This window comes from Achroia grisella, unplaced genomic scaffold (assembly GCF_030625045.1).
Source record: "Achroia grisella isolate CSIRO2021 unplaced genomic scaffold, CSIRO_AGI_Agris_v1 utg5210, whole genome shotgun sequence".
In the NCBI taxonomy this organism is placed as follows: domain Eukaryota; kingdom Metazoa; phylum Arthropoda; class Insecta; order Lepidoptera; family Pyralidae; genus Achroia; species Achroia grisella.
In genome coordinates, this window is record NW_026712913.1 from 18,842 (window position 1) to 45,165 (window position 26,324).

The 26,324-nt window shown below is 43.3% G+C and overlaps 4 protein-coding genes across 4 annotated transcripts; 3 read left to right on the forward strand and 1 right to left on the reverse strand.

Moving 5' to 3' along the window:
• Window positions 1-542: 542 nt before the first annotated feature.
• Window positions 543-1,982, reverse strand: LOC131847359 (uncharacterized). Its single transcript, XM_059196923.1, has one exon. It carries the CDS (start codon window positions 1,980-1,982, stop codon window positions 543-545), a length of 1,440 nt encoding a protein of 479 aa, XP_059052906.1.
• Window positions 1,983-14,508: 12,526 nt separating this feature from the next.
• LOC131847356 (uncharacterized) lies at window positions 14,509-18,686 on the forward strand. Its single transcript, XM_059196920.1, has 2 exons — window positions 14,509-17,242; window positions 17,287-18,686. Exons 1-2 carry the CDS (start codon window positions 14,509-14,511, stop codon window positions 18,684-18,686), a joined length of 4,134 nt encoding a protein of 1,377 aa, XP_059052903.1.
• Window positions 18,687-19,888: 1,202 nt separating this feature from the next.
• On the forward strand, window positions 19,889-21,322 carry LOC131847357 (uncharacterized). The gene has a single exon (XM_059196921.1). The coding sequence runs from the start codon at window positions 19,889-19,891 to the stop codon at window positions 21,320-21,322; it is 1,434 nt and encodes a 477-aa protein (XP_059052904.1).
• A 1,595-nt stretch (window positions 21,323-22,917) lies between these two features.
• On the forward strand, window positions 22,918-25,578 carry LOC131847358 (uncharacterized). The gene is made up of 2 exons (XM_059196922.1): window positions 22,918-23,337; window positions 25,263-25,578. The coding sequence occupies exons 1-2, from the start codon at window positions 22,924-22,926 to the stop codon at window positions 25,548-25,550; spliced, it is 702 nt and encodes a 233-aa protein (XP_059052905.1). The 5' UTR covers window positions 22,918-22,923; the 3' UTR covers window positions 25,551-25,578.
• Window positions 25,579-26,324: the final 746 nt, after the last annotated feature.

Below are 26,324 nucleotides of genomic sequence, written 5' to 3' on the forward strand. Positions count from 1 at the left end.
CGTCGTTCGTCAACAGAAAGGTAAGGATTAATAACACGTAAATTAACATTTTTAACATTATAAATAAAACGCAGAATAAAGCCTAACACTCCGACTAGTTTATTTAAGGAACTATACCGGTCGAGGAGAAACGAGAGATCCATAGCTCGGGTAGGTATTTCAATTAACAAACAGCGAAGGCCAGGTAAAGAATCAATAGGATTGTTTGTTAAGTCTGCACTAATAGGCCAATGATTAGGGGATTCTGTCAACCAGGAAGGAGATCACCATAGATCATGGTTAAGAAGAGACGATGCGCTAAGACCTCGGGAAGCGCAATCGCTAGGGTTAATAGAACCAGGAACATGATGCCACTCGGAAGGGAAATCGGATGAGGTGATTTGAGACACGCGGTTTGCTTCGAATGTTTGAAGCAGGTGAGGAGGAGTCTTTATCCATGCCAGCACAATTTTGCTATCCGTCCAACTGTGGATAGCATCCAACACGATTACCTTCTGTAGACAGATGGTAACGTGATGAATTAATTTTGTGAGGAGCACAGCTCATTGCAATTCCAACTTGGGAATTGTGAGACGAGTACGGATAGGGCCAATCTTACTCTTAGAAATGAGGAGATAGACGGAGCAATGGCCAGAAGAGGATTCAGTCCTAAGGTATACAACAGCTGCATAACCAGCCTCCGAAGCATCAAAAAAGCCGTGTAAGGAAATGGAAGTGGCATCCGCAGGCAATATCCGACGAGGAATGCTCAGCTGTTTGATATTCTCCAGGTCTTGTACAAATAATAACCACTCATCAGAAAGGGATTGGTTAAGAGGATCATCCCAGTTGAGGCCCGACATCCATAGACGTTGTATAAACGCTTTGGCTTTAAATACAACTGGAGATATCCATCCACATGGATCATAAATACGAGCGATGAGGGAGAGAACTGTACGCTTGGTTAGGGACTTCTGAGGCTTAAAGGAAAAACTGCATGTAAAGGAATCTGCAGTCGGATTATACTGAATACCAAGTACAGGAATGGTTGGTGGGTTATCTGGGTCATGAAATTCATATGGACTCTGTATATGTTCGAGGGGTATGTCTTTGAGCAATTCGGGTTCATTACTGATCCATTTTCTCAACTCATAACCACCACAGGCCATTAGGGACTGAAGTTCTGTTTTTAATATTTGAGCTTCACCGAGTGAACTCGCTCCGGTTAGGCAGTCATCAACATAAATATCATTTTCCAGAACAGCAGCTGCTTGTGGGTATGATGAGCGCTCACGTTCAGCAAGCTCTAAAAGGGTACGAATGGAAATGTAGGGACTAGACCGTAGGCCGTAAGTATTTGTAGCTAACTCGTACGTAACAAGAAGTGCAGATGGGGATTCACGCCACAAGATTAACTGATACCGACGATCATTGGGGTGCACCCAGGTCATCCGGAACATCATTTTTATGTCTGTCACAAAAACCACAGCATGTCTACGGAAATTAAGAAGGATATGAGTGATATCTTGTTGGAGCTTGGGACCTGTGTGTAAACACTGGTTTAATGAAATACCAATAGAGGTTGCACTACTTCCATTAAAAACAACACGAATTTTAGAGTGGTTGTCGGCCTTAAACACTCCGTGATGGGGAATATAATAATGCTCAAATAATGATGGATTATAGGAATTGGGAGACATATGGTGAAGATCTATGAACTCACGCATAAATATAATATATTTTTCACGAAGCTCTGAGTTGGCATTGAAACGTCTTTCTAAACTTAGGAAACACTTAACCGCTGTAAACTTGGATTCACCAAGCTGGGGACGATCATAGATAAACGGAAGTCGGACCATAAAACGACCGTCACTCTCACGGGTGATGCCATTCTTAAAAATACGTTCGCACTCTAACTCCTCAGGATTGGGATTGAGAACTTGAGGCTGTTTCTCAATTTTCCAAAATTTCTCTACGACCTGGGATAGAGAAATGCCAGTCATAGGGGTTCAAGGTCGGGGAAATTACCAGCAACAGGTCCAGACAACACACAACCAAAAACGGTTGAAAGGCCGGTCAGACCATGAGGAAGAGAAATCGATTTTTCAGGTTGCATAAGATAACCGAACACGTCGGCACCTAACAATACCTCAATAGGCCCTGGTTTATAAAAGGAGGGGTCCGCTACGGATAGGTGATTAATACTATTAACGACAGGCCTAGGCAACTCAATCTCAGGATGGGGGCCTGCAATTACATCAACAACCACTGCAGGGGTTGTTATCACAGGATACGATCTATGAACTGGTTTAAAGGTAAGGGAGATAGAACCGCGGGAATATACAGATTGAATGTTGCCAATACCGCGAATAGGTACTGAGTTTGATGATAAGAGGACATTCAATCTCTCAATAGCTAAGTCGGTAGTAAGCAGACTGTAATGTAGGTAATTGTGATTCCTTTTTGTAACTAAATATGTAGGTAGATATTTGTGTGACGCTCTCATTAAAATAAGATATCACTGGTTACGGACGTGTTTCATTTATTACATTGGCGACGAGGATTTTTAATGCAAAAAACGGAAGATTATATAGTTAAATTGGAAGTTAGTGACGAAACACGCGTGGAATACAATGTGCATATAATGTCGATCGGAAAAATTGTAGATTTTGACATTCAGACGGGCAACTGGACGGCTTACGTGGAGCGGTTAGAAATGTATTTTCTAGCAAATAATATAAAAGACAATGTGAAATTACCAACATTAATATCTGTAATGGGGGATAGTGCATATGAATTGTTATCGACACTTGCAAATCCAAAAAAACCATCGGAATTAACATATATCGAAGCAGTGGAGCTATTGCGTCATCACCTCCAACCGAAGCCATCACCGTTGGCAGAACGGTACAAGTTTAGACAGCGGCGACAAACAGACAACGAATCCATCAGTGATTATGTAGCAGTTTTAAAGAAGTTGTGTAAAAATTGTGATTTTGGCAGCACACTGGAGGATAATATAAGAGACCAATTGGTATGTGGTATTCGAAGTGACGTTATCAGACAACGATTGTTTGCAGAGGAAAAATTAATTACCTACGAAAAAGCGGTGACGTTGGCAGGCTCGTTAGAAGCGGCGGAACGGGATGCGTCCCTTGTCGATTCAGGCAAATACTCATCAGAATTAACCAATAATGCAGTCGGCGGGACCAGCGGGCTGCATACCATGGGATCATTCATAAGCCAGCGCGGCGGTAATAGGACACGACCGGCGACAACAAACGCAAGGCCAGGGGGCGGCATGGTGCCCCGTATTATTGATATTTGCGGGTCATGCGGAGGACGAGATCACTTAGCAAATAACTGCAAATTTATCAGTTATGTCTGCAGTAAGTGCGGTACGACAGGCCATTTGCGTCGAGTCTGTCCCATGGAGAGGCTAACGTCTGGAAGTGGCGGAAGGGAACACCGACAACGTCAGCAACGCGGAATTACAAGAGATCGGCGTGGTTCACGATATAACAATATCGGCGCAGGTGGCGTGCGAAATACGAATTTTATTGGAAATGCCGGATCAATCGACAGCGACGAGATAGCAGGTGAAGACAGCCTAGAGGAGGAGCCAGTAATGCAGATGTCGTTATCGCAATACAAACCGGTGAGCATTTATTTAACTGCAGATAATAGGGACTTATTTATGGAAATTGATACGGGTTCCGCACTTTCGTGTATAAGTAAAGAAACATATAATTGTAATTTTGGTCACCTACCATTACTAAAATGTCAAGTAATATTAACATTTTACGACGGAACTAAAGTCTGTCCTTTAGGGTATTGTGAGGTACAAGTGAAATATAAAGGTTGCTCAAAAATATTAGACTTATATGTAATTAATAATGGTACTAAGACTCTGGTGGGCCGACAGTGGTTGGAAGAGTTAAATATATAAATACAAAAGTTCAGTTCCCATACGGTACATGTACCAAAATTATTTTATTTGAATACGCCGACCGCTGTAAATAAATTATTTTCCAGCTACGCTGAGCTGTTCGACGGTGCGGTAGGCCGCTATACTGGCGGCGCGGCGCGGCTGCACGTGCGCGAGGGCGCCGCGCCCGTGTTCTGCCGCGCGCGCCCCCTGCCGTATGCGTTGCGCGAGCGCGTCGACGCGGAGCTCGATGCCATGCTGCGCGGCGGCGCGGCGGCGTCATCGAACCGGTCGACTCCTCGGACTGGGCCACGCCGTTAGTTGTTGTCAATAAGTCGGACGGAGCCATACGAATATGTGCCGATTATAAGGTAACTCTGAATCGCGTCTTATCTGTCGACAAGTATCCGTTACCGAAAATAGATGATCTGTTTTCAAATTTGGGTGGTAGCAAATATTTTAGCAAAATTGACCTATCCCAAGCGTATATGCAAATCGAATTAGATGATACAAAAAAATACACGGTAATAAACACACATAGGGGGCTGTTTGTTTATAATAGATTGGTTTATGGCCTTTCCTCTAGCCCGGGAATATTTCAACGTATTATGGCAAACCTATTCAAGGATATACCGGGTGTCGTAACTTTCCTGGATGATGTGTTGATAGCTACTCGAGAGGACTCAATAGAAAGGCACCTATTAACATTGCATAAAGTATTAAGTAGGTTAAAAGAGCACGGATTAAAATTAAAAAAAGAAAAGTGCTCATTTTTTGTCAACAAAGTTAAATATTTGGGATATATAATTGATAAAGACGGTATACATGCAGATCCGGACAAGGTGACCCCTATATTAAATATGACTATCCCTCGGGATATATCGGAATTGAGATCGTTTATAGGTATGGTTAATTTTTACAGCCGTTTCATTAAGAATTTAAGTATGGACTTACATCCACTTTATTATTTGTTAAAAAAAGATATTTTATGGGAGTGGGGTAAACGGCAACAGTACGCATTCGATAAAGTAAAACGTAGACTGAGCGAAACGGCTGCGCTGTGTCACTACGAGCCGGAGGCCGCGCTCATAGTGACCTGCGACGCGAGCGCGCGTGGGCTGGGCGCGGTACTGGCGCAGCGCACTGCCGACGGCGAGCGGCCGGTCATGTTTGCGTCGCGGGCGCTCACGCCAGCCGAGCTAAACTATAGTCAGATTCAGAAAGAAGCCTTGGCCATAGTGTTCGCTGTTAAGAAATTTCATCAATATCTGTATGGTCGCCCGTTTAAATTGCGAACCGATCACAAGCCATTAGTTACTATTTTTGGACCACAGCACGGTATACCCAGCATGACTGCGAGCAGATTACAACGATGGGCGCTCATACTAACCGCTTATGATTTTGATATTGAATATGTCCGTTCTAGTGAAAATGTGGCTGATGCCTTGTCTAGAATGATAATGACCTACAAGGAAATCGGCTCAGGAGACGGGCAGGAGTGTCCAGAACAAACTTATCTACATTTCGCATCTGAGGCACTGTTGCTTGATTATAATCAATTAAAAATTGAGACGGCAAGAGACTCGACACTGAGCAGAGTCTTAAGTTACTTAAAAGACGGCTGGCCGTCTGAGATTGAAATAAAAGAATTGAAACCCTTTTTTAATAGACGTCACGAACTTTATGAGGAACTGGGTTGTATAATGTGGGGCCACAGGGTTGTGATTCCAAAAGCGTGTACAGAAAGAGTTTTAAACGAATTGCACGATGCTCATATGGGCATAAATAAAAGTAAGCAGTTAGCTCGCAGCTATGTGTGGTGGCCCGGCGTGGACGAGGCCGTGGAGGCGGTATGCCGCGCCTGCGAGGTGTGCGCGAGCGTGGCTGATGCGCCAGAGCGGCATACACCACGCTCTTGGCCTTGGCCAGAGCGACCTTGGACTCGATTACATTTGGATTTTTTAGGCCCGCTAGAGGGAGCTACTTACCTTGTTACGGTCGATTCTTACTCTAAGTGGATAGAAATATCAAAAGTTTCCTCTACCTCAGCGAACTGTGTTATAGGCATATTAAGAACAATGTGGGCACGTTTTGGGATTCCAAAAAAAATCGTTAGCGACAATGGGCCCCCTTTTTCGAGTGCGGAATTTGCTTCATTTCTAAAGTATAATGGCGTAGAACATGTATTCTCATCACCTTACCATCCGGATGGATGCCGGCATCGAATGGGGCGGCTGAGAATGCGGAGCGAATTTGTAAGAGGGTTATTAAGAAGGCAAACATACAACGCTTAGACGTCATTACCGCACTCAATAGATACTTGTTAATTTACCGTAATACTGAACATTGCACAACAGGGGAAAGTCCAGCTAAACTTCTCCAGGGGCGTTCATTGCGTACACGGCTCGATGTGTTGAAACCGGAGCGGGGTGAACGCGTACGCCGCGAGCAACTGAGGCAAGAAAGTGCCGCGGGAGGCACTATACGTAGCTTCGAACCGGGATCGTGTATATGGTATAGAAATTATAAGAAGGGAACGGCTATTTGGTTGAAGGGAAAAATAGATAAAAGATTGGGACAAACGGATTATAATATCATTACCACCGATAATACAATTATTCATAGACACGTCGACCAGATAAGATCGCGGTCGGTTACCTTAACGGATACTAGTAGTACGTCTAAAGGAGATGCGAAGCGATCATACTTAATATACCCGGGAGATATAGTGGCGACAGCTGACGGCGAGGTAACTAGCTCCGACCGGAGCCCGCGGCATGAGCTCGGGGCGCGGGCGGGCGGCGGCGCGGACGCGGCGACCTCGCCGCAGGCGGGTCCGGCGCCGGCGTCGGACCCCTCCGTTTCGGAGATACCCAGTCGCAGGCCGCACCGTAACCGTATACCGACTCGTAGATATGGCATTGAATTCGATTAGTTATGTTTATGTCTATTAAAGTAAATATGAAATAGAAAGGTTATTTATAAGCATTACCTATAAATACATGATGTATCTTTTTGGTAAGTGTCATTATGTAAGTTGTGTACTTATGTAGATGTTATAGTATATAAGTCTAGTATGTAGTATTAAATATTGGTGGAGATGTAATGTAGGTAATTGTGATTCCTTTTTGTAACTAAATATGTAGGTTTGTGTGACGCTCTCATTAAAATAAGATATCACTGGTTACGGACGTGTTTCATTTATTACCTTGTGCGCCTGTATCACATAACGCACGGGCCTCTATAAAATAACCATAAGCCGATTTGACATGAATAATGGCGGTAGGTAGGAGGACTAGGGAATTGGAAGGAATAAACATATGTGGTGAGAAAGCAGGGGGGATACAGGGCCTAGTTATTGGGACGAGTTCCGTCTATGGTTGGTATGCATAGAACGGTCGGGGAGGTCACCTGATTTATGATATGTTTTATCTCGGGAAGTGACCGCGGGGGGAGGGGACGTATGACGATAATCTTGTCGTGAGTATGTAGGAGGAGAAGCTCGACGTGCAGATGATGACGAATCACAACAGAGTACAGCTGTTATAAGGGGGACGGCCCCCGCCCGTGCCGGGAGGTGATGTACGCGGTGCACTATGCACGACAGCATTGCGATAATTTGTATTATTTCGATTCTGATGGTTAGGATAAATAGGATCTCGAGAATTGTTAAAACACAGTAAGGTGTGATGGGAGGACCGAGCACAGACAGCACACCTGTAATCACGATTGGCTATCAATTGGCTATCAAATGTTTATCTAAACATCGATAGCACATGCCAGACGATTTAATAAAATAAGATCGGTCACGTGGGTTCATATCACGAAATTGGGGACATTCACGTAAATAATGGGAATTACTATTACACATGTGGCACTTCTTATTGGAAACTGGTACCTGGGAAACGTAGGCACTACGCGGGCGGTTAGATTGCTGGTTATGCGAGTATTCAGGTCTTCGTTCAAACGTACGGGAAGTTGGGGCAGAATCTACTAATGCTGCATCACCTACATTATCATGGTGGCGGCACTCATCCTCTAAAAAAGTGATGATATGATCAAACTGGGGCAGTCGATCACTATCACCACCGTAACTTCGCTAAAAAAGAGCCTTTAACTCCAGGGGCAACTTATTAAGGCATATGTGCACTAGCATATATGACCACCTAGTCACAGGTAGCTCTAAGCGTTCCAAACAACGATAAGCTATTAACAATGGGTTGAGAAACGAAGCACGTAATCCATTCAATTTAGGGGGTATGTTAGGTAAGGTAAGGATCTGTGTTATATATGTATCCGCCAGTATTCGCGTATTGTGATATCTCCGCTTTAACAAATCACGAGCGATAGGGTAATTCTCTGCTTCAATACGTAAATGTAATAGTAGACGTTTAGACTCACCCGATAATGCACCAACAAGGTACTGTAACTTATTAGTAGGGCTAAGGTCAGGCTGGGAATCGACAATACTATCAAATTGGTCGACGAAGCTCAAATAATCTTTATGCTCCTTCGTATCAATCACCGGGTCCAAACTGCCAAGGAGACAAGAACACGCTTCATTAAATTTAGCATAGTTCTCATTCAGTTCAGAAAGCCGCACGATAAGCCTATCACGTGACGCAGAAGGTAGCAAAGCATAAGTATCCGTAATCCAGTCACTGAGTAATCGAACAGTACCCATTGACTGCCGATACTTAACAGTCTCACTGAATAAACACGCTCTCACCGTATCATTAGGATTCAACATCTTTATTTTGAATATTAATTACCACAAACAAAAGAAATATTTAATAAAATATAAAGATATAACTCACGAGTATTTATAAAGGCCAAATAAAATATAATAATAAAAATTATTATTATATTATCAATAATCAACTATATTTTCAACCAAATCAAGAATGTACCTAAATATTACTTAATACAGAGTGAGCATACAAAGTACCATAAACACAATATTCTCGCATACAGAAAACCAGTTTAAAATCATAACAAGTGGTTATCTTCACTGAATAGAGATGTTACAATAAAAGAATGTAGGTACCAAGCGAAACAATTCTAACGGGCCGCTTTATATTGACAACTTAGTAGGTAGATGTAACCGTTAAGATAATTCACTCAATTTATATCAATACATTACGCTAATATGCAATGATACATTTATAACTTTTGTTAAAAATGTATTAATTATTAATAAACACCTACTCAACAAAATACTAGGTTTATATACGCAAATAGTACTTTTAATTTACGATGTTAAACACGATCACAAGTTATAGGTAAAGGTCAAAGGTCAAGACGAGTAATGTAATAGTATTAATTTAATTTAAGGCAAACTAAGCACAGATTTATTTGGAATAAACAATTAATAGGGTGTTCCGGGTACGGAACAGGTCAGATCAAATGTAATAAGAGGTTTCCAAACTACGCTCTGCTACCAAAATGTTAGGGAAAGTACTATGTATATATATAGGGAAGCGTCTGTCACGTACCTGTATGGTTCTACGGATTTCTTGGGCTTCAGGGTCTCGAAGATATCTTCGCTAGCTTTCCAGTTTCACAGTAGGTTTAACACAGTTCTAATTTATTTTAATTCACAACACAATGCGCGCGCGGGTCAAAGCCGCTGTACGGTCAGTTCAGTACTAGTAGGTAAGGGAGGGGAACAGAAAAACTATCGGACTCTAATATAATAATCTGTGCTTACGATGGTACAGGGTAGATTTTGAATAATTATAAATGTTTTAATTTCTTAGCTCCACAATGAAACCATGTTGGGTTTGTCTAGCAGCTAAACCTTCATTTAGTTCTCTATAAGAATTCAAAGTACATGTAGGCATCTAAATTTTTTTCCATGTTCTCACATGTAAGCCAGTGTAATATAATAATATGCTTCTTGTGATCCTGGTACAGCATTTGGGATGGGAGTATGCTTCTCTAAAGCATATCCTGAGTGTCCTAAAAAAAGAACAACATATTATATACTATAATATTAATATTTATTTACACTTTTTTGGGTCAGTGGGGGAATGTAATACTACTTCGCCACATCCACGTGGGAGACCTGTACTTTATCCCACTGAAAACTCTATGTATCTGAGCCCAATCCAGTATCATGAAGTACATAACATTATTAAACAGTTGAAAAACAAAATAAGCCACGCCATTGACGATCTATCCTCTGCCTTACTAAGGCAATGTGCAGATGAATTGGCTCTACCGTTTTATATGCTAATAAATCAATCTTTCTCTGAAGGCGTCTTTCCTGATCGCCTAAAAAAAGCTCTTATAAAACCCATTCCTAAAAATAATATAAAAACCAATATTAATCAATTTCGCCCTATTGCCCTATTGCCCCCAGCTTCTAAAATATATGAAAAAGCCATGTGTGACCGTATCCATTCCTACTGTGAAAAATACAAAATACTTGACGACAGTCAAAATGGATTCCGAAAATAATTAACAATAAACAGTACGCTATTGGAATATTATTAGACATGACCAAAGCTTACGACAAAGTGCAATATAACATATTATTAGATAAGTTACACGGTGTAGGGATACGAGGAATACCACATAAATGGTTTGCATCCTACTTGAAAAACAGAGAACAAATAGTTGAAATCGAATACTTCAATAATAGTAAGAATATGATTGAAATGATAAGATCGGATAATAAAATGGTAAACGCATCAATTCCTCAAGGAAGTGTTATCGGCTGTATATTGTTTTTAATTTACATAAACGATCTCCCTAAAATTGTACAAGAGCCCTGTGTTCTTTTCGCGGATGATGTCTCTCAGCTTACATCGTGCCAAAGTGGTACAGACTTAGATGCCCAACTTAATTCGATTCTTGATAGAACGTCTAATTGGATGCGCGACCATAACTTAGATATTAACTATAATAAAACTAAATTAATTACCTTCCACCCATGTCAAAGAAGGCCACTTGACGTTGACTTCGTGTATAACGGAATGCAATTGGAAGTGGTCAATGAATTCACGCTCCTCGGTATATCCATTGACTCACAAATAAATTGGAAATCGCATATCAAGAAAATAAAAAGTAAAGTGTCTAGGTTTGTATATGCATTTCGGGAAGTTAAAAGAACCACTAACTTGCAAACCGCTCTCACCACTTACTATGCATATGCGTACGCATGGTTGAGTTATGGGATAATAATGTGGGGAAACAGTACCGACGCACCTACTCTCTTTACCTTACAAAAGAAACTAATTAGAATACTGGTAAATATTGACAACCGTAAAAGCTGTAAACCATATTTCCAAAACCATAATATTCTTACTTTGACTTGCATTTATATTTTAGAAACCAGTAAATTCGTCCGAAAGTACCCCAATTTCTATAAAACACGCGAAGAAAGGTGTGAAAAATATAATTTACGACACAGAAACAGGCTCCTTCTTCCTTCCTCCACGTTAGCACTACATTCAAGTGGTTCTCTGGTGTCATCCATAATTATATATAACCACTTACCACTTTCTTTAAAAGAGATAAAAAATGATAAAATATTTATAAGAAATCTCAAGACATTATTGATTAAAAAATGTTATTATACAATTTTAGAATATAAAAATGACATATTGAATTAAATATTATACAATTTTAGTAATTAAATATATACAATTTCAAATTATTAATTATTATTACTATTTTTTTATTATTATTATATATTATATAAAAAATAACTCGTCCTCCTCTCCTCTCTCCCGCTTGCTGTGCCCAACAGGGCCCATAATTAACCTACTTTGAAATGTACCTGTCTATCTATTTACTGTAAAATTATGGAATGCAAAGCTTAAATAAATAAATAAAAAAAAAAAAAATTTCGGTGATACCGGCATATGAGTTCACACGCACATTACGCACCAAAGCTTTATTTAGATTATAACTGTTCCGGACCACCGCTTAAAAATTGTAAATAATCCATAGTTTGTAGAAATAAGTTCGATTAGACATAGCAAATTTATAAATAGTACAATTGTTACATAGTAACACCTTAAGAACAGTAGATTTGATAGGGATAAGTTTATAGAGATTTAATTACTTTATGTTATTGTTTGCAAAACTGATTGGATACTATAGGATAAGATGACAAATAAATGATTATCATTGTTGTGGTTTCACTCCCCAAAAATAAATAGGTCAGATAATAGAGACAGACTAATATAGTACAGAAAATAGATCCCAAAATACATAGGCATAAACTATAAAAGGGACCTTTTATAGTATCATTATTTGTAGATATGTAATAGTGATTGTAATGTGCGTTGCGCGGCAGCATTCGTTCGACTGACGCGCGACCTCGCTCTCCCGCGCTATATATATATGAGGTGGAAGGGGAGCGAGGTCATATAAAAAGCGCGATCCGCGAAATCGCGAATTATTTCTAAACCGCACGCCGCGCAGCGCACACATCATAATAAAAATGTAAATTGAAGATAATATTATCGTTTGATGCACATATTATAAGAGTAAATTGTAAGATTTATAAAATATAATAAAAATTGTATAAAGGGGTGAGGAGAATAGGGCGGCCAAAGGTCCGCTGGCTAGTAGCCAAAAATCGTATATAAGTAGCGTCCAAAAGCGCTACAAATCATAGCGAAATGGACTTCTGAATAGCGAATTCGACCTCTGAATAGCGAAATTGATCTCCGGATAGCGAAATCGACTTGAATAGTAATCAACCACTGAAGAAATTCTCCTCGCCTCTGCATTCTGAAGCACAAGAACCGTCTTTTCATTTACTACCCGTCCACCATCGCCGTTGTCAAGCATAGTGTCATCACCCTCTTCACGCATCGTGTCATCGCCGTGTCACCGTCGCATCATCATCGCTTAAACGTCCTTCTCAGGACGAATCATCGTGGTGCCTATTGAGAGGCACCTGGTCCTTCACCCGCAACGCGCCCGCGGCGTTGATTGAGGCCCTTCAGGTAGGGAGTGCTTTGAAAAGGGCACTCTCTCACCTCGAGGAGGATAGATTGACGTCCGGGCGTACCCGCGACTCGGTGCCTGCCGACGCGCCTTCCGACTCCCGGGGGCAGCGGCCAGCACATCTGCTGGTCCTTCGAGCCGGATCAAGAAGAATAGAAGACAAAATAGAAGATGCCCGTCACACGAAGCAGAACTGGCAAGATGCAAGAGGAGAAGACAGAAGAGCGTCAAACAGATGCAGAACAGGTCCCAGACCCACCGCGGAGGGAAAACCCGTTCCCTATTCGACATAGCATACCGCCGAGGTCGCCACAAGGGACACAAGACGTCGAAGAAACCGTCGTTCAACAAACAACGGCGCGATCACAGCTCTCCGATAGAGAAAAGGAGAGACAGCAAAAAATCTCTATCGCCCGAGAAGAGGTCATTCGCTATCGATTACAGTTGGCGGAGGCCAAGCTAGCCCGACTGGAAGCCTTCGGAGAAGAAGACGAAGAACCGTCGGAACCAGCATCGCAAGACGGCCACAATAGGGTCGTCGAGTGGCTCGAGCAGCAGTCCGAGCCACCACCGCCTCCACCAGAAGCACCACCGAATCCACCGAAGAGGCCCACACCGGCAAGAATAGAGGAGCTGCTTCGGGGTACCATAGAAACTCACCAACGATTGGCACCTACAGACACCATTCAAGTTGGTGATCTCGCAACTGCAGTAACCGAAATCGTCAGGGCGACTACATCGTCGCTAGCGGCCGTCGCGCCGCACCCACAAGCGTCAACGTCGGGTCCCCTAGCAGCACAGTATAGAGGGGAACTCACACCGTTCTACGGGGCGCATACAGATTGGCTGGCCTTCAAGGCAGCCTACGAAGAATCTGCGGGGTATCTAACGCCGTCGCAGAACATAGAAAGGCTCCGGAGAGCCTTACGAGGGTAGGCTAGGTCAGCCATGAAGAGCCTCCTAATAGCAAACACGCCGGCCGAAGAGATCATGCACGAGTTGGAGCTCACCTTCGGTCGACCGAACAACATAGCAGAAGTCGAAATAGCAAAGCTGCGGAGTCTTCCACCACCGAAGGACACACAGGGGGAATTCTGCAGATTCGCCACAGCCGTCAAGAATAGCATCGTGTCATTGAAGACGTTGAAGAAGATCAACTTCCTATACAACCCGGAAGTGACGAAGTTATTAATAGAAAAACTACCGCCGAACATTCGACATAGGTGGTATGTTTACTGCCAGCAGCAAGCCCACGAAGACGTACCGGATTTAGTACAGTACTACAACTTCGTGAAGATAGAAGCTGAAATTTATAGCGTAAGCGCCGAACCCATGAAGATAGCAAGCATGGACGACAAACCGAAGCCGTCGGAAAGTCGTCGTGTTCAAATCCGTCCGCAGCGACCACATACAGCGAGCAAGACGGACAGCCCACCCCGCCACAAGCCAACGTGTCCCGTGTGCAAATCAAATTCGCACACGGCGGCGCAACAGTGTGAAAAATTCAAGAAAGAAAATAGCTACGGGCGTTGGGAAATAGCGAAGGCGCAACGTCTGTGTTTCCGATGCCTACAATATCGAACACAGACACATAACTGCAAGACGAAGACTTGCGGAATAGATGACTGCCCATCATGACTATGCATCACAAATTGTTGCACTACAGGGCAGCGAGCGAGACACAGAAGACAGAGACAGCAACATTATCGACAGGCGTCTCGCTCACACGTTCGCCGCGCAGTTATCTCAAAATACTGCCGGTGAAAATAGTCGGACCGCGGGCCAGCATCGACACTTTCGCCCTCCTCGACGATGGATCTACCGTCACCCTCATAGTTGAGGAAATAGCCACAAGAGTCGGCGCGGAGGGGCCGACAGAACCACTGAAAATAGAAGCACTGGCCGGCGCAACGGTTCGAACAAATAGTTCGAGACGCGTAACTCTAACGTTATGCGGACCAGAAGAAGAGTATGAGATCTCCGCCAGGACAATGAAGGGACTCAAACTCGCCAAACAGCAAATAGAAGAAAGGGATATCCGACGATGTCAACACCTGGCTGGCATCAAGAAGATACTGTGTTACCACGACGCCACACCAACGATCCTCATCGGCCAAGACAATTGGGAACTGTTACTGGCCATAGAAGTTCGCCGAGGATCTTCGTCACAACCGGTCGCATCGACAACTCCGCTCGGAGGGGTGCTGCATGGAGCGTCCACTCGCAGTCTCGGCCATCAAGTCCACCACGTATATCATCTACGTGAGGGGGCCGAGGATAGAATAGAAGAGGAATTAAGAAGATATTTCTCTATAGAATCGCTTGGCGTGCTGCCAAGGAAGACGCGCGCCGACCCTCAAGAACGAGCACTACAAATATTACAGAAGAAGACTCGCGCTCTGCCAGATGGGGGATATAGTACATCGCTACTGTGGAAAACAGATAAAGTCGAGTTGCCGAACAACTACGATGCGGCGCTCAACAGGCTGTACAGCACAGAGAAGAAAATAGATAGGAATCCACAGCTGAAAGAAGAATACGAGCGACAAATAGCGCTCCTAATAGAAAAAGGCTACGCAGAAGAAGCCGCCACCACCCCATCAGACGCCCGCACCTGGTATCTTCCGCACTTTCCCGTGCTTCATCCAGCTAAGCCGGGGAAAGTTCGTCCAGTCTTCGATGCAGCCGCTCGCGCCAGGGGGACGTCACTCAACGATCATCTGCTGACCGGTCCGGACTTACTTCAATCGTTACCAGGGGTGTTAATGCGATTCAGACAACATCCAATAGCCGTCGCCGCAGATATAGAAGAAATGTTTCTACGAATAGAAATCAACGAAGAAGATAGAGATGTCCTGCGGTTCCTGTGGCGACAACACCGGCGGGAGGGACCACCCCGCGAATATAGAATGAAGGCAGTGATCTTCGGCGCCGCCTGCTCACCGTGCATCGCTTTGTACATCAAGAACCACAACGCAGAACAACACAAGGAACAATATCCAAGAGCAGCCGACGCAATTATCCATAACCACTATATGGATGATTACCTTCAAAGTTTCCAAACGGAGGAAGAAGCTATGAAAATCACCCATGAAGTTGACACCGTACATAGGAAAGCAAAATTCCACTTAAGGAAGTGGACATCGAACAGCCCGCAACTACAAGAAAAATACAACAGCACAAGAATAGAAGATAGGACCGTCTCCATAGATAGAGCCGACAAAGAAGAGAAAATATTAGGCCTCACATGGAGGCCCGCCACGGACACATTGGGCTTCAACTTAAATATGGCCCGAATTCCGCAAGAGATAGTCAACGGAAGTCGCACACCGACGAAGAGAGAAGCCCTCCGGACGGTCATGTCTCTCTTCGACCCACTAGGATTAGCATCACCCGTCACCGTGCAAGCGAAAGGCATTTTACAAGAAACATGGCGAATCGGCATCGGCTGGGACGAGAAATTGCCTGAGAAGTTAGCCGAAGACTGGACGAAGTGGACACAGCACTTAATCAATTTACGCCATATCAACGTGCCACGATGTCATCCGGAGCTGAGCAGCGCGTCATCCAGGGAACTGCACACATTCGTAGACGCAAGCGAGAACGCCTACGCCGCCGCCGTGTATTGGAGAGTGCAAGACAAGGACGGCAACATTCACGTGACACTCGCCGTAGCTAAGGCGCGAGTTTCACCTCTGAAGATAGTATCTATACCAAGACTCGAGTTGCAAGCCGCTGTCCTGGGTTGCCGGTTAGCACGTACGGCTACAGAAGAATACCAGATTAAACCGGACCGTCGATACTTCTGGAGCGATTCAAGAACAGTATTAGCGTGGTTAAGGGCTGGTCCACGCACATTCAAACCATTCGTGGCGCATAGAGTCGCGGAAATAGAAGAAGAAACGAAAGCGAACGAATGGAAATGGGTACCTACGCGTCACAACGTGGCCGATGACGCAACTCGAGGAGTGCCCACGGATTTCGACACGGAACACCGATGGTTCACCGGACCCCAGTTCCTATACAAGCCGCAGGAAGAATGGCCCGGGCAAGATGAGCCTGGTGGCATAACAACAGACACCGGAGAAGAACGCACGCACATGGTATACACAGGCGATAGCAACACAACAGACAGCGGCGTACTCCCGGACATCACACGCTTCACGTCATGGCTGCGACTGCTACGAGCCACAGCACGCGTGTTGCAGTTCATCGACCGGTTACGCGAAGCGGTCGAAAATAGAAAAAACACCGCCTCACAAAACGCGGTACATTATAGGCGCACAGCGCGCAATATAGAGAAGGACCCGGCGTGGAATAAGAAGACAGCTCGCAAAATAGTACGGACAGCGCCGAGGTTCGACAATAGTGAAGAAAGAAATTTCATCAAATTAACTGCGGAATATATACAGCGCGCGGAACAATTGTGGATACGGGCGCGCAACAAGAATCGTTCAAGAACGAAATAGAAACACTCCGCGGTAAAGGGACAGTCGATAACAATAGCCGACTGAAACCACTAGCGGTGATCGAAGAAGACGGTTATATCAAGTTGAAATCAAGAATAGCAGCAGTCGTCGATGTTACAGACAGCATGAAGAAACCGATAGTCCTGGATGGGAATCATCGATACACCCAGTTATACCTGGACTGGGTGCATAGAACACATCACCACGCCGGAGTCGAGTTGGTGATGAACGAAGCTCGACAGCATTATTGGATACTTCGAGCAAGACCGACAATTCGCAGCATCGTCAAGCGATGTCAACTGTGCCGACTACGACGAGCAACAGCATCGATCCCGCCCACCGGCGACCATCCGGTCAGCCGACTCGCCCATCACCAGAGGCCGTTCACATACACAGGCGTGGACTTCTTCGGGCCTCTTAGTGTCACCGTGGGGCGACAACACCACAAACGCTACGTCGCGTTGTTCACATGCTTGACAACGCGAGCAGTACATTTAGAGTTAACCACCTCATTGTCCACAGACTCCGCAATATCCGCACTCAGGCGGATGATGGCCCGACGAGGGAAGCCAACCGAGATCTGGTCCGACAATGGGACCAACTTCCACGGCGCAGACGCAGAGCTACGTCGCGCCGCCATAGAAGCAAGTCGCGAAGACGCGGCTAATCATCGTATACGCTGGCGGTTCATCAGCCCCAGCGCACCATTCATGGGCGGAGCGTGGGAACGTCTCGTCCGCTCCGTGAAAACAGCATTAGCCGCCATACTGCATGAGCGGCACCCTTCGGAAGAAACATTAGTTACACTGCTGTGTGAGGCGGAATATACCGAGAATAGCCGTCCGCTCACACATGTGTCAACTGAACCGGACGACGAGGAAGCCCTCACGCCTAACCACTTTCTACTGGGAGGATCGGGCAAAGTGCAAACTCCGGGAAGTTTTGAAGACACCGATATCGATAGCCGGAGTCACTGGAAGAGAGCGCAGCGGCTAGCAGACCACTTCTGGAGCCGATGGCTCCGGGAGTACCTACCGGAACTTCAACACCGGCGGGAGCCCCGCGGCACGGGGCAACCTCTGCGCATCGGGGACTTAGTCCTGATCGTCGACTCCAATCTCCCGCGCAACACATGGCCGCGCGGGAGAGTAATAGCAGTGTTTCCCGGCCCAGACGGCGTCATCCGAGTGGCCGACATCCAGACCAAGAATGGCGTGCTGAGGAGGCCAACCAAACGACTCGTGGTCCTGCCAACGGGAGTTGCTGATAGTGAAGAGCAGGCTCCGGAACCAGACAAGGCTCCTGCAGCGCCCTCAACGACCGCTGCAGCGGCGGGAGAATAATGTTCCGGACCACCGCTTAAAGATTATATATAGTCATAGTTTGTAGAAATAAGTTCGATTAGATATAGCAAATTTATAAATAGTACAATTGTTACATAGTAACATCTTAAGAATAGTAGATTTGATAGGGATAAGTTTATAGAGATTTAAGTATTTTATGTTATTATTTACAAAATGCTTGACAAATAAATGATTATAATGATTGTGGTTTCAATCCCCGAAAATAAATAGGTCGGCAGATAGAAACAGAATAGACTATAGATCCCAAAATACATAGGGATCTTTTATAGTATCATTTCATTTGTAGATATGTAATAATAATTGTAATGTGCGTTGCGCGGCAGCATTCGTTCGACTGACGCGCGACCTCGCTCTCCCGCGCTATATATATATGAGGGGGAAGGGGAGCGAGGTCATATAAAAGGCGCGATCCGCGAAATCGCGAATTATTCCTAAACCGCACGTCGCGCAGCGCACACATCATAATAGAAATGTAAATTAAAGATGATATTGTCGTTTGATGCACAAATTGTAAGCATAAATTATAAGATTGATAAAATATAATAAAAATTGTATAAAGGGGTGAGGAGAATAGGGCGGCCAAGGGTCCGCTGGCTAGTAGCCAAAAATCGTATATAAGTAGCGTCCAAAAGCGCTACAAATCATAGCGAAATTGATCTCTGAATAGCGAAATAGACCTCAGAATAGCGAAATAGATCTCCGGATAGCGAAATCGACCTGAAAAGGAATCAACCACTGAAGAAATTCTCCTCGCCTCTGCATTCTGAACCACAAGAACCGTTTTCTCATTTACTGCCCGTCCACCATCGCCATCGTCAAGCCAAAGCCATAGTCGTCACAACCCTCTTCACGCATCGTGTCATCGCATCGTGTCACCGTCGCATCATCATCGCTTAAACGTCCTTCTCAGGACGAATCATCGTGGTGCCTATAAAGAGGCACCTGGTCCTTCACCCGCAACGCGCCCGCGGCGTTGATTGAGGCCCTTCAGGTAGGGAGTGCTTTGAAAAGGGCACTCTCTCACCTCGAGGAGGATAGATTGACGTCCGGGCGTACCAGCGACTCGGTGCCTGCCGACGCGCCTTCCGACTCCCGGGGGCAGCGGCCAGCACAAAGACCGAGACATGCAACGGTTTCTATGGAGAGGAGATCGACGCCAGGGCCCAGCTGTCGAATATAGGATGAAGAGCGTCATCTTCGGGGCCACTTCGTCACCATGCACGGCGATATACGTGAAGAACAAGAACGCCGAACTACATAAAGAAGAGTTCCCGGAGGCGGCTGCAGCGGTGGTTGTCAATCACTATGTTGACGACTACCTCGCTAGCTTCGACACTGAAGAGCAAGCCGTACGAGTCTCAAGCGAGGTCGCCTACATCCACAGCCGGGCGAACTACTATCTTCAGCGCTGGGCATCGAACTCGCGCCATGTACGAGAAGAGTTCTCACATAGAAATGAAGAGAACATGGTGCAACTCGACGCTGAGAAGATACTGGGAATGGTGTGGCGGCCTGAGGAAGACAGTCTCGGGTTCAACTTCAACGGGAACAAACTTCCGTTACACATCATACGAGGCGAACGCACCCCAACGAAGAGAGAAGCCCTCCGCGCCGTTATGTCGCTGTTCGACCCATTGGGCCTGGCCACACCCGTCACAATACAAGCCAAGAAGATATTACAAGAAACGTGGCGCACGGGTATCGGCTGGGACACCGAACTGCAAGAACGGGAAGCAGCAGCGTGGCGGAGCTGGATATCGCACGCACAGCAGTTACCCCACTTGGTAATACCACGGTGTTACCCCGGTGTGGCGACGGCACATACGACGGAGCTTCACACATTCGTCGACGCGAGCTCAGATGCATACGCCTGTGTCGTATACTGGCGGGCCGTATGCGTGACCGGCGAGGTGCGTGTGTCACTCATCGCAGCCAAGGGAAGAGTGGCCCCTTTGAACAAGGTCACCACTATACCACGTCTGGAGCTGCAAGCGGCCGTACTAGGGAGCCGCCTGTCACGCACGGCTGTCGAAGAACACGATCTGAAACCTGCCCGTCGTGTCTACTGGTCGGATTCGCGTACCGTACTGTCTTGGTTACGCACCGGGCCGCGTGCATTCAAGCCCTTCGTCGCTCACCGAGTCGCTGAAATTATGGAAGATACGAAAACGAACGAGTGGAGATGGGTGCCGACGGCCGACAACGTCGCGGATGATGCCACACGCGACGTACCACACCACTTCACTTCAACACACAGATGGTTCCGGGGGCCGCAGTTTCTATATCGACCAGAAGAAGAGTGGTCTCATGAAGACGATTCCCACCAGACGGAAAATACAAGCGAAGAGCGCGCCCACACAATACAGCTACAACACCGGCGGGAGCCCCGAGCTACACACGGAGTCATCAAGTTAGAAGACTTGGTGCTGGTGGCGGACGGCAACCTGCCTCGGAACTCCTGGCCGCGCGGCGTGGTGGTGGCTACGTATCCGGGACCGGATGGTGAAATACGGGCGGTCGACGTACGCACTAACAAGGGGATACTTCGGCGGCCTACGAAGAAATTAGTAATCCTGCCAATCGAACAACGCGAACTCGAATTAAATACAGCTTAGCTGCGGCGGGAGATATGTTCGCGACTATTGTAAATATTTGATTATTGTTAGCTTAATAAAATTTATAATTGTAGTAGTTTCAATTCCCTAATAGGTAGAATTAAATTGTATTGTATGTAAAGTTTAAATTAATAAATAAAGGAGCGAGTAGAGGTGGTCTTTTCGCGCTCTCCGTCCCGCTCGCACCTATGTGCGTAACACAATCGTTACCTAGTACGTGACACAGTGCGAGCGGGCGGAGTATAAATATAGGTGCCGAACGCGGCACAATTCATTCCGCTTCCATCGCTAGTACAGACCACCGAACTCTGCTCGAGAGGATATTTACACTTGTCTTTCTTGTTTCCACCTGCACCCGCAACCTTACAAACAAGTACGGGGAAGATACCCGTACAGAATGATAATAATAAATAGTGGGGAGTTTTGAAGAAATTCCAGATTATGTTTTAGATAATCAGTTTTCAAATGTACATGATAAAGAAAAATACTACATGTAAATAACACATTGCATGAGACAGATGGAATGGAAAAAAATATAAGTATTTACCTTAAACCTACAAAATATAAAGTAGTGACTACTATGATAGAGATATTCTGGTCATAAACATACAACATTTTTTCAGAAGTGCTTTATACTAATCTTACATAATATTACACAACAACAAAGTGGAATAACGATTATATGAAAACAAATATAAAAGAAGAAAGGTGAAGTATGTGAAACACAGAGTAAATTGGAGTTAATATATAAATGTAATTTATATTCGAAAGAGGAGGAAAAATCACGGTGCTGGTTACGCTGGAAAGGCCAATCGCACTAGAGGCATTCGGCTTATGTGTGGCAGTATAGTGTCAAAATGAGTCCACCATCGGTGTAACGTAGCACACATGCCTCCAAGGAACAAATACCTAATAGAGTGGATTGATTCATGCTTGAAAAGAAAATAAACTTAAAAAGGAGAGAGATGTAGTGTATGTGGAAACACTAGCAGTTTATTATCTATCGTCTCGAGCCGAGCGTACACGGACCGCCGTGCGCAAGAGGGAAGGGATTCCCTGCGCAAGCGCCGCGGAGTAAAGACGTGGAGCTATGGCTAACGAGCCGATATTACGTCGATAACAACTTACATACAAGAAGACATAAATAACAAATAAGTGAACACTACAGTGTCAACAGTCCAAATTACTAATCATCCCCTTCCCTCTTACACTGTTTATTGTAGACTAGCTGTACTCGCGACTTCGTCCGCGTGCAATTTAACTTTATTTTTCTAAAATAAAAATAGCCTAAGTTATTCCTAATTACATGAGCTACCTGCCAATAAAAGTCTCGTCAAAATCGATCCAGCCATTTCAGAAATTAGCCGGAACAAACAGACAGACAGACAAACAAAAATTTTAAAAATGTTATTTTGGCGTATTTATATTTATATTAAAGTTTTGGTCTGTATAAAAATATTGTTCAATATTATTGTGTGGCGAATAATAAGTGATAATTATTACGCAATTTGTTTCGCGACATTCTGCCGGCTGTACTGTTTGTTGATTGCGCAATATTTTTAGTCCAATCATCACAACCTACCCGGTCGCGTGTGCACAAAATGGCGAATACCATAAATACACTCAAAACCAAGGAAAGAGAGTTCATTATCGATTGCATCCACTTGTACCGCGATTTGCCGGCTTTATGGAACACCAAAAGTCAGATTTATCATGACAGATCAAAAAAACGTGCAGCCTACGATTTACTATTGACTAAATACAAAGAACTGTATCCTGACTCAACCAAAGAGGATGTGAAAAGGAAATTCAATATTCTAAGGACGAACTATCGAAAGGAATTGAAGAGATACAATGAATCTAAAAATTTTGGTAATACCAATACAAATTATATACCATCGCTGTGGTATTTCGAGGAAATGAGTTTTTTAAATGACCAAGACGTTTCGTTGGACGCAATAGCGGCTGATACTCGAGTTTTTAAAGTAAATAGCGAGGTCGAAGGAACTTGTAGTGTAAGTTTATATTTCTTTTCTTTTTCTCAATGTCACGGTTTTGACGGAATGTCATTCTCGATGATCAAGCGAGTTAGCACAGCGCCTTATACCTTCCGGTGGTCGCAGGTATTTTTTTTTCATGGATTATACCGCCACGAGTAGATTTTCTTTTAAACGTAAACTGTGGGACTACTATCTAAATGCGTAAGTTTGATTTTTTTCCTCTCGTTTCTCTTTACCTTATATTTTTCTTTTTACTCTCTGTGGTTTAACTGTCAGATTGTTTGGTATGTATTCATATAGTTGTGTATTTGTATATCATGTTATATATTCCTTTATGCATATGTATATATGTATATATATTTATATATTATGATAAATGTAATAGTATAAATATTATTATATCACTTTATATGCCTTGATTTTTTTTGTTATGATTATTTTTGCACCGCCAACAATTTTTCTCTGTACTACCTATGGTTGATTGGTACAACATACCGCATGGTGTTAAGTCCGCCAAAAGTGTGTGCATTAAAGTTATATAAATAAAAAAAAAAGTCCCGTCAAAATCGGTCCAGCCATTTCAGAGATTAGCCGGAACAAATAGACAGACAGACAAAAATTGTGAAAAATGTTATTTTGTACCGTATTTATATTTATATGCATGTAGTAAAAGACGGTTATTTCAATATTACAAACAGACACTTCAATTTTATTTATATGTATAGATGTGTATACTAGCTGTGCCCACGGTGTCACCCGCGAGAAATTATTGTTGCCTATATGTTATTCTGATGTAATAGCTTAATATAACCGTAAAGTTTCATCAAAATCCGTTTAGTAGTTTGCGTGAAAGAGTAAGAAACATCCATCCATACTCACAAACTTTCGCATTTATAATATTAATAATAAGATTTAAAAAAATGTAAAAATATTTCTATCAGTGATTGTGTATCAATAATACAAGCTCTGCTTAGATTGGTCCTACATGGCGCTGTGTGAGTCAAGTGTCCGTATTCTATGTTCCAAGACCACAACCTATACGCAATAGAAATAGAAATAATCTTTATACAACTAAACTTAATACAAGCACTTTTCACACGGAACGCAGAGTTATCACAAGAAGAACGAAAATTAAACTTGCGTGGTGCTCTTTTAAATAAATGTAGTTCAGAATTACATATCTGTATCTGTATCTGTGAGTCTGCATGAGCTTTATGTATTATAATTATAGTTATACTTAAAGTAAACTAGCTGTACCTGCGACTTCGTTTGCGTGGAATAGTTACCTTGGATAGCATAAAATATTTAATAATCTAACTAAAAAAGTCAAAGAAAAAAGTTTCACCGTTCTTGCTTCAAAAATGACAAATATCCAACAAAATAACCATTTTAAAACATTTTCGCATTAAAAATGTTCTTTCTCAGGGTCTAGACTATCTGTGTACTAAATTGCATTTAAATCGGTTCAGTAGCTTTGACGTGAAAGTAAGACAGACAGAGTTACTTTCGCATTTATAATGTTAGTAAGGATTGTGTTTCGGGTTGAATGAGGCGTGACAACTTAGTCCTTAAAAATGGCAACCCATACTTGTGTGTTGATTCCATTACGTCCATTCAAAGTGCTGTTCATGTATATACTGGTGACAAACACTTTGCATCAGATGGGTCTTCAGTGTGTTTGCTATTCCAGTTGGGTTTACAAAAAAATATTCAAATCTGCCGTTAACAACAATTCTAGCTGCTGTACTGTCTGGTTGTATGGGCTTAGACTCTTTGCCTTTCCTATAAAATAGATAAATAAAACAAAAAAAAAATACAAAACGCTGTTCTTTTACAATGAAATAAAAAAAATAAGAAGGATTAATCTAAATTACCAAAATAAATTTAGATTAAAAAAAAAGAAGGAAGATTTCAAATTTGTTACTTTTTCTTTTTTCCAGGAAAATAGTCGGCGACTCCCATCAATAATAAATAAACATTCCACTAAAAAGTCAAGAATAGACGAACCATTTGCGAATTTTGCACATGAATGCTTAAATGGCGGGAAACTTATAAATTCAACTTGTGAGAGAGGGAATAACGAGAAAGATGAATATTATCATTGGGCAATGGCGTGTGCTGCGGATATTCGTAAAATGGAAACCACACAACGACTTTATGCAAAGAAAGCGATCGCTGACGTTATAATGGAGGGACAGCTGGGGTTATTACACCGTCATTCTTGTTAAACTAAATAAAACTACAGCCAGTACTATGCTAGAGGACAGATTGCTAAAATAATCTAAGTGGGCCTGCATCCCCACGTAATTTTACTCAGCTACTCCTGAGAACGCCACTAATCTCTCTCTTGTTAGACCTACATTGAGAGTCACTGGCAGTTTTTATATTCCTTTCATCATATTTAAAACTAGCTTTTGCCTGCGGCTTCCCTCGCACTAATTTATCCTCTTAGGGGTGGAATTTATCAAAATCCTTTCTTAGAGAATGCCTACATCATAGTAGCTTTATGCATGCAAAGTATCAGCTGTAACGGTTTAAAATTAACAAAGTTCCATACAAACTTTCATCCCCTATTGGGGGTAGAATTAATCAAAATCCTTTCTTAGCGGATGCTTACGTCATAACACCTGCCTGCATGCCAAATTTCAGCCCGATCCGTCCAGTGGTTTGGGCTGTGCGTTGATAGATCACTATGTCAGTCACCTTTGAGTTACATATATTTAAGATATGAGAGTACTTTTTATACAATTGTTTTATTATTACTTCTGTCACTGCGCTCTTCAATAATAAACGTCTCCACGAGCATCTATATTATTTTCATTCATTATTACTGTCAATAAAGTGATAGTTGCTAAAATAAAGAGAAAAAATATTAAAAAAGAAAATATGTATATATAGGTACATATATGTCCTATATTTATTGTTGTTGTGTATTTTATTATAATGATAATAAAACATTATTTAATTTATTCAATATTAAATTATTAATTTCAAATTTTGGA